Genomic DNA, 20,132 nt, shown 5'->3' with positions numbered 1-20,132 from the left:
TCATATTTATCATATAGTTTGTTTTACGCTATAGGGGGTATAGTACATTACGAGAATGTAGTACATCCCTGAAAACTTGTCTTGTTGCTTTTCATAAAGTGAGTTTCAAAGCTCATTTGAGAGCCAGTGTGGTGTGGTGGTTAAGAGCGGTAGACTTGTAATCTGGTGAACTGGGTTCGCATCTCCGCTCCTCCACATGCAGTTGCTGGGTGACCTTGGGCTAGTCACACTTCTTTGAAGTCTCTCAGCCCCACTCACCTCACAGAGTATTTGTTGTGGGGGAGGAAGGGAAAGGAGAATGTTAGCCGCTTTGAGACTCCTTCGGGTAGTGATAAAGCGGGATATCAAATCCAAACTCTTCCTCCTCTTCTTCTTCATTTGGGGTTTAAACCCTGGTCTCCTAGATCCTAGTCCAGGTGTGAGGAACCTCTGGTCAAATGTGACTCTACAAGCCTCTCTTTCTAGCCTTTGGGGGCCCTGCCAGGCCACACTGGCCTTGTTTCAGATCCTCCTATGGTGCTTTTTCCCTGGCCGGAATGTATCCTTGAACTCTGATAATCATTCTCCCTCGCTTGGATGGAGGATAAGGAGGGGTGTTGTGCGTATGTTTAGAAGCTAGCCTACTGTACAAAGATAAAAATTTTGTCAGTGTTTTGCTTCTAGTCTTGTCCTCATAAAGTTGCCCAGAAGGGAATGCAGCCATAAGGTTCAAAAGGGCTCCCCTGCCCTATTTCAACCACTACATCACATAGGCCAGTTGAAAGTTGTTCCTTTTAAAAATCAGCACTATCTTTTTGGAATTCTAGCTGGTATAGTACAGCAAAATATTTCATTTATATATTAAACCTGTTATTTATTTATTTTTTCTAAAACATGTATCCTGTTGCATGTACATCCAATTAGTGTTCCCTGGACAGGTTATATCAAAGTAAAAATATAATAACAGCATAGCAATTTTTAAATGGAAGAAACATGCAGCAACTAAAGAAACAACAGAATAACTAATAACTTATACAGTGTGTGTCTGTATTACATACAAGCCTGCATAACGTTTAACCCACCAAAACCAAACACAGCTCACCAGCCAAATTTGGTGGCTTGCCAGGTGCTTGACACGACTCTATTTTTTGCAATCCTATGCAGGCAGCTAATACTGGAAGTTTATCAAGCCCTTCATGGCTACCATATGTTGCTGGTGTGGTGTGTTCAACTTTGTGGGTTACAAGTTGCGCAGGCCTGAAGAGAAGAATGATTGCAGGGCAAATAGTATTTCATTATATTTTGATTTTGAACTGTATCATAATGCCAGTTGTCCAGCTGCCTTTTGGTAATCATAGGGCAGAATGAATGCATTTGACAAGAAAGCAAAGAAGTTATGTCAGAGAACTCTATTCCCTTTATACCATTTAGAAACTTTTGGAGCCCACACATATTTGATAATGGTTTTCCAATTACTTGGAAAAACTCTGTAATATGAGTTCTGTTACATGGTTGTTAACTAGGAAGATAAGGCACAGCTGCAATCGTATGCACATTTCCCTGCAGTAAGCCCCATTGGAATTACCTCCGAGTAAATATGCAGAGTATTGAGCTGCACAGTATATATATGTGGTATAGTCTGGGATTGAAACACTGAACTGATTTATGTGCATTAACACCAATATGAGTTGTCCTTTCCAAGCTAAAACACCACACTTCAAAATACTTTCTTTCACAGGGACTCCTATTAATAAACGACCTGTTCTTGGATATAGAAACTTGAATCTCTTCAAATTATTCAGACTTGTACATAAGCTTGGAGGATTTGATAATGTAAGTACTATTAATCAGAGTAGAAATAATTTTGCATTTTGAAGAAAAGTTAATAGTGCAGCTTCAAAACCACTAGGAAAAGAGATTTGCAGATGATGAGGTGGACATCACACTAAGGACTTTTTATGCATTAATTTTTCTAACGCTAAGACTCTTTTCTAGGTTAAAAAAGAAAGCAGCTTGTAATAGTAGTTTAGTATGAAGTATGCAGTCATTACATATACCCAATTATCTGAGTGTTAACCCCATAGAAGACAGACTTACTTCAAAATACATGTGTATTATCTGTGCACAGGAGATGGAAGTGAATTTGAATACTCTTAAAGTATGGGTGTCTAATTTTTGTGTATGCTATTTTAGACCTTTAAAGTTCAGAATAAATTATTTATTTAAACACCTGTGCAGAATTATTCATTTAAACATAGACATAATGCTTTTTATTGGGATAACAACTTTCATTCTGCTTTATAGATTGAAAGTGGAGCAGTCTGGAAGCAAGTGTATCAGGATCTTGGGATCCCTGTCTTGAACTCCGCTGCTGGATATAATGTTAAATGTGCATACAAAAAGTAAGTAGATCTGTACAGTATATATAAAATTGTGTGCCTCAACTCAACGTTGAATGCTTCATCTCAGCCAAAGTAAACATTGCATAGGTATTCTGTTTTAAAGCTGTCATCATTTAAATGAAAAAAAGGATAATGGGCTATATTCAGTTTTATTTCTTCAGCCACAAACAGCTTTGTTTCAGTGGAGCCTTCCATGAACAAAACAATGGGGAAAGTAGTTTTCACCAATTCCCCCTTCTGTCTGCAACCCTTGCTCTGAAGGGTTGGGCGATCTCTGGAACAGCATGGGAGGTGGTATAAGGGGCTTCAGGAGAAAGGCGGGATTTGCAAAAATCATATCCTTCCTGCATTTCCAGAAACATCCACAGAGCAAAGAACCCAGGACTCTCACTGTGCAATCCTAATACTGTACTTGTGTGTATTCATTCAGAAATAAGTCACATCAACGGGGTTTACTCCCAAATAGGAGGATACAGTTCTAATTAAGGTGTCTTTATCTATTTTCGCTGTATCGTGCCATGTGTAGTAGTAACTACCCAAATCAAGTCTGCTGTTCTGGCAGCTAACCGTAAGCCCTCTTTCAAATTTGTTTGGAAGGTTATTAAATTTTATTCCTGAGCTTCCATGTTGCTAGACTAACCAGACTCAACATGACTTTCTTTCAGGTATTTCTTTCAAAAACAAGTTGACATTTGGGGCAGTTAAAACAACAACAACACAATTTTGAGCTGGTACCATGTTGTTGGTTTCTTTTAAAAAACAAAGCAATCTTAAACCATTCTTTAGCAAATTAATTTACATCCTTAAAAGTGTAGTTGTCTCGTAAACCAAACTATGGTTAACTAATCTTTATGTTATTGCTATCTTTTAGATACCTCTATGGCTTTGAAGAGTACTGCACATCAGCTAATGTTGAATTTAAAATGGCATTACCAGAGAAAATAGCGAGCCAACCCTGTAAGGACCTTGAAAAAGATATGAAGAAGCATGAAGAAACTGAGCAAAATATAAAAGAAATAAAGGTGGAAACTGAAGAAAGAGATGATGAAGTAACGAGGAAACAAGACACACAAGCTGAGAATGAGAGTGAAAGAAAAGAAAATGATGCGTCCTCCTTGGTAAGAGCTGTTCCATTATCTTTTGTAGATTTTGTAAAATATATCATTGTTTTCTGTTAAAGTAAGCTGAAATATCATTTGAGTGGATATTGTGCCTATAAAGCAATGCATTTTATTCTAGCATTAATATACTGTTTGCTAGTCTTGCTACATTTCTCAAAGTATTAATATCATTTTCAGAGCTAATAAGAACCTGTTGCAGTCCAGATTCACTTTGACAGAAGAAATACTTTTGTGGGTGTCTTGCAGAGTTCAAAAGAAGGCCCTAAAAACTCTGTTTAGGCAGAAATCAAACACTGTTGTGTCTGCTATATCTAGGCCACATTTGGAGATTGTGTCCCAAGATACAAACCAGACTTTTGTCCTCACACCCAGTCCCTTTGCTCCTCCTTTTGCTAAGCTCCGTTATGCTAGGAAGTCTCGAGCTACGAAACTGATAACACAGTTTGAAGGTTCCTTACATACACATGACCTTACAGTTTCCTTGTAGCTATAATTTGCAGCATGTGGAAAATCAGAACTCTATGTTCCTGATGTTCTCCTGGTCAAAAATATCTGGAAAGCTACGGGTGAACAATGTTTCTATGATATTTATGTTCCTTTTCCCTTTGAGCAGAGATGTTGTAAGGTGGGATGAGAGCTCCCTCTAGCACAGCTAGATTAGAGATTTCTGCTCTTCAGCTCCCAGCAGCTTTTAATGCTTTTACGTTGTGAGGTTGGATCTCACATTCTCCATTCAGCTTTGCTCAGAGTTGTGTTTTGTCTACAGTTTTCGGAGCTTATCTTTATGACATTGTTGCTTATCATTTGTTGTTGGTGTTTCTGTACTTATTTGGGGGAAGGTTGCATTGATTATGCCGTTTCTCTCTTAGGGAGTCCCGTGAGTTTTTATCTTGATGTACAGTGCTTGATTGTGTGTGAGTTTTTGGCTTCTTATGTGCCTTACCACTTTCCACTCTTTCTGCTCTGTATCTCCCCTTCACCTCCTCCCCTGTTGCTTGTCCCTGGTTTAAAGTGAACTCCCCTCCAGCCCTGGGGTCCCAATTTTGTTTTTTGGTCAATGGAGGGGATATTTCCTCCCCGCCAGAACTCCAACTTTTTTCCACAGTTTTCACCCAGCAGCTCTGTAGCTTTTTTTTTTATTTAATACTGCTAAAGCACTCATGCATAAGGTGGGCCACCCGAGGATGTCTGGTTCAGTTTCCCACTCTTTTCAGATTGATTGTGATAAGGAAGCTCTGTGTAAAGAGTGGGTGTACCTCAGAACCCTCTGAAAACTTCCTCTGAATAGCATTCTTTTTGGCATTTGAGGTGGCATTATCTGTGAAAAAAAATATTACTCATTTTTCAGATATGCAAACATATCAAAAGAAAGAGGTGCCCTAAGTCATGGAGTATTAGGGTCATACCAATGAATAGTGCATACATGATGTGGGTGGCGCTGTGGTCTAAACCACTGAGCCTCTTGGTCTTGCTGATCAGAAGTTCGGTGGTTTGAATCCACGCGACGGGGTGAGCTCCTGTTGCTCTGTCCCAGCTCCTGCCAACCTAGCAGTTCAAAAGCATGCCAGTGCAAGTAGATAAATAGGTACTGCTGTGGCAGGAAGGTAAATGGTATTTCTGTGCGCTCTGGTTTCTGTCACAGTGTTCTGTTGCGCCAGAAGCGGTTTAGTCATGCTGGCCATATACCCAGAAAGCTGTCTGTGGACAAATGCCGGCTCCCTTGGCCTGAAAGCGAGATGAGCGCTGCAACCCCATAGTTGCCTTTGACTGGACTTAACAGTCCAGACATCCTTTACCTTTTACTTTAGTGCATATATGAGACTGCAGCATTATCTTTAAATGCCCTGTGCTATGTTCTGGCCTGGGTGAGCCCTCGTTCCTTTGCAAGACATTACCATATTGATACTTACATCTCTGCAGGGGCACTTTTGAGAGGCACGTGCTTCACCATGTGTTTCCAGGGATATAGGCAGCCAAGACCCACCTTATTTTGGGCAACTTGGACACTTGAAGAGTGTCCTTTTCTTTGAGTGAAAAGATGTTTTCATAGCCTTACCCTACCATTCACTATTTGGTTTGTTCTTATCTGATTGAGTCTCTTTCTGGATTGCCGTGAGCGTCAGGGCAGGGGGCTGCTCAATGTGTGTTGTTGTTGCTACATGTTGTTGGTATGTTTTCTTATTAGTGTGTTGAGTGCAGGTTGTTGCAGCTTGGGGGCTGGCCAGCTGAGAGGGAAAATCTCTAGTTTAGCTGCAGTCGTGCTTGCAAGTGCTTGAGGGAGCTCTCATTCTACCTAAGAACATCCTTTCACTAAAAAATACCCTTCACAGGTAAAACCAATGGTCCTGTTTCAGCAACCTGGACATGGATCAAGGGACAGCATGCATGATCCAATGTGCATTGCAGCAGTACTTCCTTAGAGATGTGTTATTGTTTCATGAAAGTGATTTACAATATAGTAAAACATATATAAAACAGCAACATATATAAAAACAGTTAAACAATTGCATATATAAAAACAATTTTTAAAAAGTTTACACACACACACAGAGAGAGAGAGACAGACAGACAGACAGACAGAGAGTTTAAAACAACATCAGCACATACATAAAATCAATTCAAATCCAGTATAGATACCAATAGAGAAAATGCCTGGTGCAGATTCTTCCTAATTGAAAACTAACAGTTTTTTTAAAAAAAAAATATTGTGAGCTATATGAATGTTTTTATTTCTCCCAGGGAAGCAAAAAAGGTTTTCAGGAATCACACACTGACCAGGAAAAGGAATTAAGAATACTGAAAACAGATGAAGCCAATGTGGAACATAAAGAGGATGAGAAGAGTAAGGACTTGGAAAATCAGAATACCAGTCTTGAAACGGAAGAGAGGGAGAAAAAGTAAGGTTCTTTTATTTTCATCTAAAACCTATATATGAGGGGAGCAATACTGGGCTTCAAATCAGAGTTGCCTTTGATCTCTAAAAGATCAAAGAGGAACTAGAATTTAAGAGGAACTAGATGACTTAGGCTGTAATCCTAGCCTCATTTATCTCAGAGTAAGTCTTACTGAATTCATTGAGACTTAATTTTGTCAACTTGTTTAGGAATGCAGCCTTTATGTCAAAAAGCTCAATAAATACCATCTTATTTTGGTGCTTCTTTTTGTCGGAGATGTCCAGTTAAATTGCTTCATTATTCTGAATACTGTAGAGGTGGTGTAAGAGAAATCATCTGCTGTCTTCTGATAAAAAGATAATTAAGAGTGATGGGGAAGCAGCCGTAGGCCCCTCTAGTCCAGCATTCTGTTCTCACAGTGGTCATCCAGATACCCATGGTAGGCCTGCAAGCAGGGCCGGTTTACAGCAGCACTCTCCACACTGGTAATCATGGGCAGATGGACTTCAATACTGAAAGATACGAGTGGAGTAGGATTGAAAGCTAGAAGAATTGTGTAGGATAATGTAAAAGATAAAGGTGTCGGGAAAGCTAAACAATAAATTGTGGGCAAAAAAAAAAGTTACAGTAGGGGTTCTCAAACTTTCTGCCCATGAGGCTCATTTAAATTTCCTGAGGCCCGCGAGTCACAAAACGGTGCAGTGGCAGAGCCAGTCACAAAACGGTGACAGATGGAAACAGAGTTTGGCATAATCAGCTGACAGTTGCTGATATCATTTTCTACTGATATCAAATCCATTTTTGGAAATTGCTGACTTCTTTGTCACAGCATTTTCCTTGTGGCAAGGAGTTCCATAGCTCAGTTTTCCTCAGGTTAAGTACATACATTTGCTCTGTGGGTATTGTAATTCAGCCTCCCTATTTTTGGCAGAATTTGCTTCTTCGGAGGCTCTTTAAGTGGAGAAGGCTTTTTCTTTTATATTTCCCCCTTCACACTCCCACATTGCCTCTAAAGTATTTTTACTGTCTCATCTTACCACAGTTACTTATCTGCTCCCATTTTCCTTTCACACTCAACTTGTACCTTATTCACACACACCCCAGCCAACTGTGTTTCTTCCTCCTTAATCCTTTTGCATTAATTTCTTCCTCCTACAACAGTTTTCCTCTCATTCTCTTACTTTCTATTCCTATCTTATAAAAATATTAACCTGTAATCTCACCTTTAACACCTCCCTTTACCCTTCCCCCTCAGAGGAGGGAGAGCTTCCTTCCAATTCCCACTTTTCCCAGTCTTAACTCAACATGCAAGGAATTTTTGACACTAGCCAACTGTCTGAGAAACACAGAGTTCTAGGTTGGAGTTTTTAAAAATTTGGCTCCTCTGGTGGGCCACCAAAAGAAAAGAGACGATTTCTTATCCAGAAATCAGCTGAATATAGATCAGCACTCCATAAATTTATTCTAATGGAAGGCAGCAACATCATTAGAACTGATGGTACCGCTACTTGGTTGAAGCACCTGATCAAGTACTGGTAATTCTATTGATCTGCCAAGACTTCCCTAATTTTGCTGCTATGGTTTGACAACTATGTTGAACATCTGAAGGAAATTATTTTATTGCCATTCTGCTTCTGAAATAAATATAGGAGTATCTATTATCAGCGTGTCATGCATGTGACTAGATTCAAGTCAATAGCCTATCTGAGTAGTTGGCCCTCAGACATGCATAAAGTTGTGGTGCCTTTCAGGCAAAATGGTAACCAACTGATCATTTTTATGTATATAAAAAAATAATGCTTCCCTTTTTTTGAAATGCAGATTTACATGTATGGTATGTTGGAATTGGCCCATTGTGTTCTCATATTTTGGTATACTGTAGAGTTCACTGCTTATTGATATTGAAACGTGTGGATTTCTTTATTGTGAATTAATCTTTCAGGCACTTTTTTTTTTTGAAAGTATAGCTTTTTCCAGTTCAGGTTTCAAACATTATTAGTGGGACTAATGAGTTAATTTACAATTCTCACTTTTACACTTGTAGTTTGTACCTATCTTAAGTTTGTATATTTGACTACAGTGAGAATTGTGCCTGCTGTTACCAGTTCAGTGCATTACATGATTTCTGTGCTCTGGTGTTGGGGGCTGCTTATTACGAGGACCTGTGAGGAATGTGGCGAAATAATGTAAAAAGGAGCTAGTCTGGAAAGTCACTGAAGGGAAGCATTGTGAGGGAAGAGTATTTCTTGTGGAGCTGTTTGTAAGATCTTTGTAGCAATGAACGGAGGAATATGCTTGCTCTTTTCTTGCACATGCTCTAGGCTTAGATAAGTAACCATGTGCCTCCTTGTATACATGTTTTTACAGAAGATGCAAATGTAACTGTGCACTGTATTGTCTCATAAAAAGTAGCACTCACATTCCTGTTTACTACTACTAATATTAGTACTTGGTTCTGCTATGTCGGGGTTCTATAAGCCGTGGCCTGATGTGGCCCCTGTTGTGTTTTTGTGAAGTATAAGCTGTTGTTTTTCAAAATGTACATTTCTAGTCATCTTTATCTCAGATACGCATCTTGATTTGACAAACAAGTATAATATCACTGTATATCTAGTATATGTTAATCATGTGATTAAAACTTTGGTTGTTAGTATCTTGATTTGGGGCTTAGGAACACTTTGCTAGAGCACTTTGCTATGTAAGTTTTGTATATCAGTTACTGTATTTGAACATATATTTTGCTACATGGGAGAGCTTTCTTTCTTTCTTTCTTTCTTTCTTTCTTTCTTTCTTTCTTTCTTTTATTTCTACTCTTGATAATCTTTAGCAATTCAGTTTCACTAGTGATTTGCCTTAGAATATGCAGTCTTGTGCTATTGGCCACTCCCCCCCCCCCCCACTTTTGTTTGTTTGTTAGAAGAGCATACTAGCCATTGCATTGCCTCAATTCTGTAGTGGCTTTCAGTCAGGATTGCAGTGGTATGTTTAGTCCCACATATAAAAATACTTATCAAGACAACCCTCAGCTTTGTATACCCTTTCATATCTGCAAACACTGTTATCTGATTTCTTGCAAGTTACACATGTAATTGAAGAATCTTGGGTACAACTACATACAAAGATTGTATCTGCGGTCTGTAATGACCATACTGTTAAAATGCATAGATCAGACACTTGAGTCTTTTGTGTGGTTCTACTTTCATCAAAACCTTATGGAAGTATAGTTTTGTTTTGTTTTTAAAACCCCCCACTAATCCTGAGGTTAGCAACTTTTAGCTAAATAGCTTCATTGAAATAAAACAGCTATTGTGGTATAAGGTAGTAAAGAGAACCACGGCTGTTTGGATTTAATTGAAATGAAGAGCATTTTAGCATATTGGGATACAAAAAGAGGCTTTTGTATAAGTTGTTCTGTTGTCTTTGCTCTTCCTAGAACATACCTTAATTTATGTGGTTATTACAAATGGGATTAAAATAATGTGTAGATCATGTATCCAGTACTTGTGTTTTGCACATTTTGCCGCTTTTGTCTAATATATAAATTCTAACATTTCAAAAGCTCTGATTCCTCAGACCCTGGTTCTTTAGTCTATAAGTTTATTAGTGTTTTGTCTGGGACAATTACAATTGTGAGTTGCAATAGTGATGGGTGTCATCTTTTTTCTAGAGAACAGATTTCTTATGCTTCGCTATATTTGTGTCTTGCTTCTGTGACTCATGATATAGTAATGCTTGGACACAGATTTACAAGTTATGGGGCGTGGGGGTGGCAGTCTGCTAAAGCTAATGATAGATATGACTTTGTGAATCAGTGATTAAAATCTATGGAATGTGTAATAATAATGATAATTAATAAATTAAGCAATATAGCTATGCTTCTTTTCATAGTCTTTGAGATTAGTTATGGTGTGCTTCCATCAGGAAATTAGTTAATTGTTGCAAAGTCAAAATTGCCACAATCTGACACCACTACCACCTTTTGAGGATAATCCAAAATACTGACGGAACTTGTGTAGCTGTGCAGACGTTGCCTCTCTCTTACTTTTCATGGAATATATTTTAAAATGCAGAAAACTTCCAAATGCTATTTGGCTAGCCTGTGAAACTGTGATAACAGTTCCTCATCATCCTGAAAAAAAGTGACAAGTGGGGTGCCTCAAGGTTTTGTCCTGGGCCCATTGTAATTTGCATGAAGGTGCTCATCAAATCTGGAGATGACACCAAACTGGGAGGGATAGCCAATGCCACTGAATAACAGAATTGGGATTCAAGATGAGCTTAACAGATTGCGGAACTGGGCCCAAACTAACAAAATGAATTTCAATAGGGACAAATGTCAGGTTCTGCACTTAGGCAGCAAGAACCAGCTGTACAAATATAAAATTGGGGGTACCTGGCTTGCCAAAAGTACACGTGATAAGGGTCTTATGAAGAACCTGGATAAGAGGAGACTGAGAGGGGATGTGATAGCCATCTTCAAATATCTAAAGGGCTGTCACATGGAGGCTGGAGCAATCTTGCTTTCTCCTGCTCTGGAGGCTAGGACCTGTACCAGTGCATTCAAGTTACAAGAAAGGAGATTCCGACTAAACAACAGGAAGAAATTACTGACAGCAAGAGCTGTTCGACAATGGAACAATATACAATTATGTGATTCTATGAGTTCATGGACACATTCCAGCAAGGCAAAAGCACCTATGAAGTAGGGCTGGCAAGGGTGTGCGCCCTGGGCCAAGTCCCAAGGACCAGACAGAGAGGCGAGGAGGGTTACATTCAGATGCTGGGCCTGAGGTCCCCACCTGAGATATAAAACCTAGGGAAAACAAGCAGAAAATGTGCAACTTAAACAAATATATGGCATCTGCCCACTTACATGGGAGTTATGTTCCAGGCCCTCGCACTCACAAGCGAAAAGTGCAGGGAGCACTCTCTAAATATCTTACCTGAAGCTTTGTCTCCAATCCAGACCAAAAAAATACTGTATCCAAAAATATCCACAACTAGAATTGAAGCTCTGGGGTGGGGGGAGGCTGAGCAGCCTAAACAAAGCCCAATTGTGCCTCTTCCAGCTCTGGTGAGGCTCTCCTCACAAGCCTTGTGAATTGAATTTTTTATTTATTTCCTGGCGTCATGCATATATGTGGTCGTGCATGTATGTCGGGATGCCTGCATAGTGAAAATTTTCTTTTCTGAAAATTTAACTTGCTTTCCCTAGAAATGCAAAGAGCAAAGTGGACTTCATCTTCCATGATGGGAATTGCCCTTCCTTTCCTTCCCTCTGCAGCCTCCCCCCCAAATGTTAGAGCAGATTTGGGGGGCATGGGGTGGACTGAATTGGTGAAGAGGGGAAAGGGAAATCCCATTGTGCAAGTAGAAGCCTGTGCCGTTCACTCAAAGGACACCATTGGTTAATCATTTTGTACAGTCACATTTATAGGACCACTAAGATGAGTATCATAAGGGGCAATAGAAAATGATGACTTACGCTGATCGAGCCTCATTGATTTCTATCAGATACTGTTGTTGAGTGTACTTGATTTGAAATGAGGAAACTTCACAGGATACTGTGCTATTCTCACAATGGATTTTTTTTTTGGCGGGGGGGGGGGATACAAGTTAGTTAGGCATATCAAAGTACTACTTGATATACTTATTTCAGTTGAATTCCATCATTGATTATATAGGAGTGAAGTGTTCCTTAGATTGTGTTTCTGGAGATTTGCAAAAGATGTTTCTCAAGAGAGCAATTATCAGAGTAAATGTTGCATACTATGCAAAATGGCCACTAATGTAGAAGTAACAGAGTAGTTTGAAATTTGGAAGAGGGATTTACTCTAAGCAGACTCCAGGGGCAAATAATATTTTTCCTCTTTCAAATATAATCAGAACGATTACTGCATTGTTATAGTAAATCCTTTATACACTAACTAATATTCAGGCTGGTCTTTTAACAGTTGTATTTACTTTGATGATTATCAAGTATGTCTGTTCCCTATAAACTTTTTTAATGTAGTTGCTGTCTTCTGTTGTTGCTGGCTGGTTTCTTTCCCTTTCCCTTTCTGAAGGTTGAAGCTCTTGTTCTTTGGGACAGTTTTTACTTGAACTGCTTGAGGCAGCTTACATATGGGAACTGCTTGCATCATCATCTTACTGTGTTATCTTATTGATGTACTTTGGGATCCATCGTTCTAATGAACTGACCTTTCAGTTGCCTGCTTTGCAACACTACCATTTAGCCAAAATCTTCACTTTACTGGAGTTTTTAAAATCCTATTTAAAAGCTTATAGGCATCATCATCTGCTATGCAAATGCTTTTTATATTAGGTTTACCAAAGACTGGAATACAAGAAATCTAGCTTCTGTCTGTATGCAGATATGTAAAGTAAGGTTTCTAGAAGGCATCCTGGCCTATCCTGGCAACATTTTCCCTCGGGACTCCTGCTTCATGGTATTCAGTGCTTTGCTTCTTTTCTGTATGGCAAGATTTTCAATCTGGGACTAGAATGCTATGGTCTTCATAGTACAGATCTATTTTTAAAAATCTATTGAAAAACTTGGAGGCATGTATTCTTGACAGTTCTGCTGTTCCCTGACATGAATATTCTTGACATTGGTTGCATCTTTGTATCTTCCATCTGTGATTGCAAATCACTCTTCACCCCATATATATATGATCCCTGTTTTAACCCCATATATAATGATCTCTGTTTTAACTTTCTTATGCATCCTGGTATTTTGTTCCAGAAGATGTTACAACTTGCTCTTAGGATTTGAGGATTATTTAATTTGCTGAGATTTTCACACTTCCATAATTTTTTCAAGCTTTTAAATTTATTTTTTTTGCTACATTGAAGGTTAGATACTCACTTTAAAAGCAAAAGAGTGAGAACTGAAGGGCGCCATTGGCTGTGTTTTGCCTTTTCCCGATTTATATAATTAAGATTTCATAATAACTTAATACAAAAAATGCACATAATATTAAAAAATAGAATTTTCTGTTTAACAGGAACTTATTATTAGTGTTCTGCCTAATATTTAATAGATTTGTTTTTTTAAAAAAAAGAATTGAAAGCTCTGATGGTGTAAAATTGATGTTAGAAAGATGAGAGAGAAATGCTGAAATCTATGCAAGTGTTCCTAGATACCTATTAGATAAGAAACTATCAGTTACTAACCCCGCACACCCAATAGTGCTTTTTTGTTTGTTTTTTAAATTACAGAATGGCTTTATGCTCCCACCCCTTGTGCTGCATAACAAAATCAATACATTTTGAGATGATCATTTCTCAGGGTCCCTTCCAATTCTTTGAAAAGGTGTGGCTGAATATGCTGCATTGCGGGGGGGGGGGGGGGAGAGAGACTATTGTATGGCAAACAGCAATTTACTGGTAAATGGGGGAGAACATGCTTGTTGAGTTCAAAATCCCTACAGTTGTTTCATTGATATTACTGTTGAAGACACGTGGGCAAATTAAGGTTTAGTTTGGTCTTTCTGGGAGATTGATTCCTTTTTACGTGGGAAAAGCATCTGAATTACAATGAAATTTGTATCCTTGGAACACTGCGAGAGAAACCATATTACATTCATTTATATGAGAAAGGGCTTTTTCTATATGAAATACTAAAAAATAAAGTTTAGATTAAAAATTTCATGCAAAGCCTCTTTCTCTAGCTGTAACTTGTTCAAAAACATTTTACTATGGCTTTGAGATTTTCTCTAGGAAGTGCTTACTTATTAAGCATAATGAAGTAAGCACATTGCCAAATCCAGTTTATTATTGGAGACAAATTAGAATGGATGTGTGTAACATAGGAGAGAAAACATGCATAACTTAAACTATCTGTTCTGGTCTCAGCACTTCCCGCTGGGTATGAGAAAAACTGCTTTTTATACTCAACAAAGGCTTGGTTCTTCAGCAGCAGAAACTGCTATGGCAAAAACAGCTAGGGAAAGCTTCAGCTGCGCATGTGGTTCTCTCTCATCCAACTTGTCCCTCTTTGGATTTTTGTCAAGGCTTGTGAAAAATAGCCCTCAATTTTGGATGCTTGCCTCTTCAAAAGTCATGATTAAATTCAGTGGGAAATGTGCCATACTTCCTGCCCATGACTTCTAGGGAGAGGACCTGAAAAAAATCTGTAATTTAAAATTAATAAATGTTGGGTTGAGTTTTTAATTTTGAAAACTTAGACCACTACTTTCTGTGTCATGACCAGGATCCAAAGAGCTATTTTATACATGCCCAAGGGTGTGGGTGTGCCCATTGAGATTTTAAATAGATACACACCCACCTCCTTCTTCACAAGCTGCTTTTGAAATTCCTCCCAATGTCAAAAGAGATTTAATCATGAGGCTTGGGTTGCTACTGCTTTCAGTGTGCACAATTAATTGCACAATTTTTTTAATTGAGGCCTTAGCAACTAAAGCATACCTGTGCTTTTAAAGCAGTCATTTGCCAATTAATGTTATGTGCCAAAACAAAAAAAGTCATCAGTGTATACTATATATACTGTAGCTCAGTTAGTAGAGCATGGGACTCTTAATCTCAGGGTCATGGGTTCAAGCCCCATATTAGGCAAAAGATTTCTGCATTGCAAGGGGTTGGATTAGATTACCTTTGTGGTCCCTTCCAACTCTACAACTCCAGGATTCTGTGTTCTGAAAACTAGTTATGTATGAAGCACAAAGTGAAAAATTCAAATACATTCTGTAGGGAGAGACGGAGAAATATGGGCCCAAGATGCGGGTGGAAGAGTCTCAGCTAGGGATAGACAGCTTCAGTAGCATCTTGGCTTATGACTGCATCTTTAATCTTCATAGATGGTGGTAAATGTTTTTTTCCCCATTAAAAATCTTCTATAAGTTTTAAAGATTCTTTCTGTCACTATTCTGATTGCTATATTCTTGTCTATATTCTTGTCAGTTGACAATATAAATTAAAAATTCTCATCTTGTAAGGGATTTCATATATATTTACATATATATATGGAGCCTGCTGTTCTTCACCCTCTATGCATCCGCAGTATTAATCAATATACGCCATTTGGCACAGAACATTTTCCCCAATCTTTTTATTAACTGACATTTTTTAAACCTTTCAAGCAATGGCACCATTAAGGAGGAAGAAGAAGATGAAGAAGAAGCAGAAGAGGAGGAGGAAGAAGAGGAAGATGACAACAATGACAACAATGAGGAAGAAGAAGAATTTGAGTGTTATCCACCAGGCATGAAAGTCCAAGTGCGGTATGGACGAGGGAAAAATCAAAAAATGTATGAAGCTAGTATTAAAGATTCTGATATTGAAGGTGGAGAAGTCCTTTACTTGGTGCACTACTGCGGATGGAATGTGAGGTAATTGAGATTTAGCTAGTGATTACTTCCTTTAAAATACTTCTAAAATACACTTGTGTATTTTAAAACACACTGAATATTGAATTTTTTTCAATATTGCTGCTCTTTGGAGATCATTGTACTGTATAAAATTATTTATATTATAGGATATAGCCACAGCAACTGAATAGCATATAGATCAAGAAAAATAATCTTGTTCGGACTCCTTTCTCAATATTATTTTAATTCGTACATAACAGAGAAATAGCTTATGGCTCTGCTCATCATGTAGTATTGGGCAACACACAGCTAGATCTCTACACATTTCTCAAAGTCTAGCGTGGAAAAGCAAAGCATACATTTTACCATGAAGTAGAGGTGAGGTTTCATTTGGAATAACTGGATTTCTATCTGGATGATTGCATGCACGCAAGAATCTATCATTCATTTTCAGCACTTAAACCAGATGACCAGCTTCTCTGAGCACCTAGGATCCTTATGTGCACCTTTGTGGACAGTAAATAGCTGACTTTCACTTGGCCAGACCTGGTTTCTTGTTACCATACACTTCTGAAGAAGATTCATCTTGCCATAGTTACTTGTGTCACTGATTTTATGTCTGAGCATCTTCTTCTTCTTATGGCTTGCTGCCATAATTTAGTGCTTTGGGGAAATGTTGACTTTAATTTTTGCCAAAAATGTTCTTGACGTCTTTTATGCCATTAATTGAATTTTCTACTCTGTGCAGTTCTCAAATTGCTGTATCCTCAGGCTCTTTCAAAAGTTTGTTTTATGGATATGTGTTTTGCAAGGGCTTTTGTAACAGGCCCCATATTTCTCATTTAATACTCATGTAGACCTTCTTATCATCTTTGCTTGCCATTTGGATCTGCATTGCTTTTATAGTTATCTTTGTCTCGGAAGGTTGGAGAGAGTCCATATTAGATTTCTCTGATGTTGGCAACGTCAGCCACCATGAGTCATAGTTGGAAACTCTTGTCATGCTACCTTCTCTATTTTCATAATGGAGCTGTGTTCAATGAAGTCATTGCTAATCAGACAAATAAGAGGCTGCTAGTAAAGATTGTGAATTGTAGGATTTTGTTTTTCTTGCAGTATTTAGTTTCCTTAACTGTTGACTTGCTCACATGTGTCTTCAAACCAAGTTGAGCATGTATTGCAAAAGAATAAGAGTTTTGCCTTCTATGTTCAAGTGTAAATAGTGAATACACAACATATGACTTGGAAACTGATGTAATGAACTTGTATAAAGCCTTTGATTTTTTTTTCGTATTTCATTTCATTTAAAGGGATGTATATTTTAGACTACTCAAGCAACACTCTTTATTTCTCCCTAGCATTAGAAAGAAGTTGAAAATTGAGCTCAGGCTTTACTTGCTTCATTGTGAAAGAGAATTTTTATTTATAGGCTTTAAACTATTTTTATTTATAAGAGATCCAAGAACAGCTATAGTTAAGTTTTGAAATGATATTGGTGTTAGTATGTAGAAATGATACATTTGTGAGCGGTTGACTATAAAGTCTTAATTGTGGCTTGGGTGATTCCTGTTGAATGTATTCCGGTTTGAAACTCTAGCTTTTGAGGGATAGATTGAGATAATACTTCAACATAAGGGCTAGAGAATCCTCTTAATTCATGTGATTGTTTAGTTACTGAAGGGTTTCTATTATGTATGTTTAACTTTGAGTGTGACCCTTAGAAATGTTGTACTCAATAGACATAAAGTCATGTGACACTAGTTTAAATTTCCCCTAGAGGTTGTGCCCCGAGGCTCTTGCAAATTCCCTACAAGAAATGCAAACCCTAAATCTGTAGCTTGGACTTTTCAGCCTCAGGCCATAAAGTAGAAAACGGAGTAGAACTTTTTGTCCTGTAATCTAGGCATACAGGTGTGTGTGTGTGTGTGTGTGTGTGTGTGTAAGAGAGAGAGAGAGAGAGACAAGAGAGTGATCTTTGGTGGTTATATTTAGGGTGTGTGCGCCTAATAAGTTGCTTTCTCATTGCCTTTGCGGCCTGTTGTTCTTCAAAGCAATTTAATAATAAAAGCATACCTTTGTGGTTCTCTGTATCCTCCCTCCATGCTCCAACTCAAAAAAGCAATAGCAAATTGAGATTTTCACATTTGTCTTTCAACTAATGCCTCACATCATAATTGTAGACCCTTCACTGTTGGTTTGTAATTCTATAACCCTTGGACAGACGACATGTGTTTACTGTATATCAATATTTACACAGATGATTTAGGCTAGGGATCCCATGTGAATTCTAAGCAAATCAAGGAATTGTCAGTTTTGCATAATCAGAATTAAATTGCTACAGGACCTGAGACAGAATGGGTGGAGGGTCTACATACATTCGTTCATTAAGAGACTCAGAATGCTTAGGTGAGTAGATAGTTATTTTTAGTAGGTGCCAGCAATATTTGGTGATTGGAGTTGTTGGAAGGAAAGAGACAGCTAGGAGTTTCAGTTCTGTCAATCAAATGTAGACCCTGCAGTCTTCTTTTGTGGAAGAAAATAGCATTGATTCATAGCCTGACTCATACAATTTCTGTTTAGACACTTCTTTGAGGTAGGGAAATATGGCCTTCAGCTTGAAACAGCTGTTAACTATGTGTTCAACAGTGCTAGCGCTAACAAAGTGGCAACTCATTCATACTCTTTCTGCTGAATTTTAAATGTTAAGCAACTTTCATTCTGTCTCCTGAGTTGGATGAATATGACTGCCAGAATTCTGTATGATATGCTATCAGTAAGTTAAAATAATGTATTTATGGTTCTTCTTGCTTTGAATATTTTGTTTTTCATTTTGTAAAAGTTAGTCAAAGCATAAGCTACATTTAATTGCCATTAAAAGTTTCTGAATTATTTCAAAGTGATTACTGGAGATAACAAAGTACGTGCTGACTCCAGTAATAGTGTTGGTATGCCTCTGAACACCCATTCCTGGGTAGTACAACTGCAGAGAGTGTTGTTGCTCTCATGTCCTGCCTGCAGGCTTCCCATGTGCTTTGGCCTGCTACTGTGAGAACAGAATACTGGACTAGATGGGACTTTGGTCTGATCCAGCAGGGCTCTTCTTATGTGCTTAAAAAGATATTATCTTAAAGGATTTTTTAACCAATACTTTGGGATCTTGTTAATAATAATTCTTCCTCTGGCCTTCAGAATAAAACCTGTAAATGGTTTGGTTCATGGAGATAAACTCCTGATTTTATTAAACTACTAGTAATGCTGATTTTGTTATTCTTACTCTTAAGAACTTACTCCAGCATGTAAATCTGCTCAGTGGTCTTTAGCTTGAATTGTCAGCTTTCCATATTCCATATTTAAATAATGGGAGTACTTCTGTGTCCCAGGAAAATGATCTAGAATACAAAGAGTTAGTATAGTATAGTGGCTTAGAAAATGAGCTTGAGCTCTGGAACTCTGAAGTGTTCATTTTGTACCAGCCATGAACTCATTGGGTTGTCTTAAAGCAAGCTGCTCACTCTCTTTGGGCTCTTCACACATAACACTATGGTTTAGTATGAATGAGCCTCAACAATCCCAAGGACTTACATGCTTTCCCTCTACTCACATAGGAAGAAGGCTTCTACTGGTTTTGTTCAGTTACAAAGAATTTCATCAGTGTAATGTGCAAAGCAGGAATCCTGCCTTACAGTGGTTAGCTCCTGAACAAGCCAGATTCACTAACAACTAACCACTTTTCATTTTAAGTCAGGAGGTTCTTTGAAACAAAATAAATTTAGTAGAAGGCCTCCTGGCAACGTGGGAGAGAGAGAATGTGAGCTCTGTGCTTTGCTCAGGCTTATTTTGGCTCATCCACGTACCCTTAAACCATAGTTTAGCATTATGTAGGAACAAGTCCTTTGTTTCAGCCCCACAGCTGCACTATAGAGATGATAATGGCCCTACCTTAAAAAGTTATTACAAGGTTTTCAGTAAGAATATATGTGAAACTCAATACTCCAAAGTAAGGCAGGTAAAAGGTGCACCAGGGTCCTGGCAGATCTCTGATTTCTGACTCAGAACTGTTTAACTTCAGGGTTGTTGTTGTTGTTGTTGTTGTTGTTTTAAATCTGCTGTAGCTGGCTAATCTCTAAGCCTCAAGGATTCCTCAACAGCAAAATGAGTACTGCAGCTCTGCTGGACAGTTCTAGGGTTTGTTTGGAACCCTTGGCCTGTAGTAACTCATATATAGTAGATTTGTACTTGCATCTGCCAGTTAACCCAATGAAAGACTTATGAAGTGAAGGAGGTATTTATCCCCACCTGAGCTATCAGTTGCATCTGGCCGTCAGCCATTCTTTTGTTTCTGGCTCTGTCTGATAGACCTTGAAGTTCTAAAGAAAGAAGCATATTAGTGCCAGGAAGCTGAAGATT

The 20,132-nt window shown here is 38.3% G+C and overlaps 1 protein-coding gene across 4 annotated transcripts in view; it reads left to right on the top strand.

Moving 5' to 3' along the window:
- ARID4B (AT-rich interaction domain 4B) overlaps positions 1-20,132 on the top strand; it is a 90,700-nt gene that overhangs the window by 58,064 nt on the left and 12,504 nt on the right. For 2 of the 4 annotated variants that reach the window (XM_033144310.1, XM_033144306.1), the window contains exons 13-17: positions 1,718-1,812; positions 2,284-2,381; positions 3,253-3,499; positions 6,242-6,399; positions 15,498-15,746. In XM_033144310.1, coding sequence (XP_033000201.1) covers positions 1,718-1,812; positions 2,284-2,381; positions 3,253-3,499; positions 6,242-6,399; positions 15,498-15,746 — 847 coding nt within the window. The remainder of the gene's footprint in view (positions 1-1,717; positions 1,813-2,283; positions 2,382-3,252; positions 3,500-6,241; positions 6,400-15,497; positions 15,747-20,132) is intronic. The other 2 variants (XM_033144309.1, XM_033144311.1) reach the window with 2 other exon arrangements.

The sequence above is a fragment of the Lacerta agilis genome, chromosome 3 (assembly GCF_009819535.1).
Source record: "Lacerta agilis isolate rLacAgi1 chromosome 3, rLacAgi1.pri, whole genome shotgun sequence".
Lineage (NCBI taxonomy): Eukaryota > Metazoa > Chordata > Lepidosauria > Squamata > Lacertidae > Lacerta > Lacerta agilis.
Note: the sequence above shows the minus strand (reverse complement) of the source record. Positions and strands in the feature narration are given on the sequence as shown.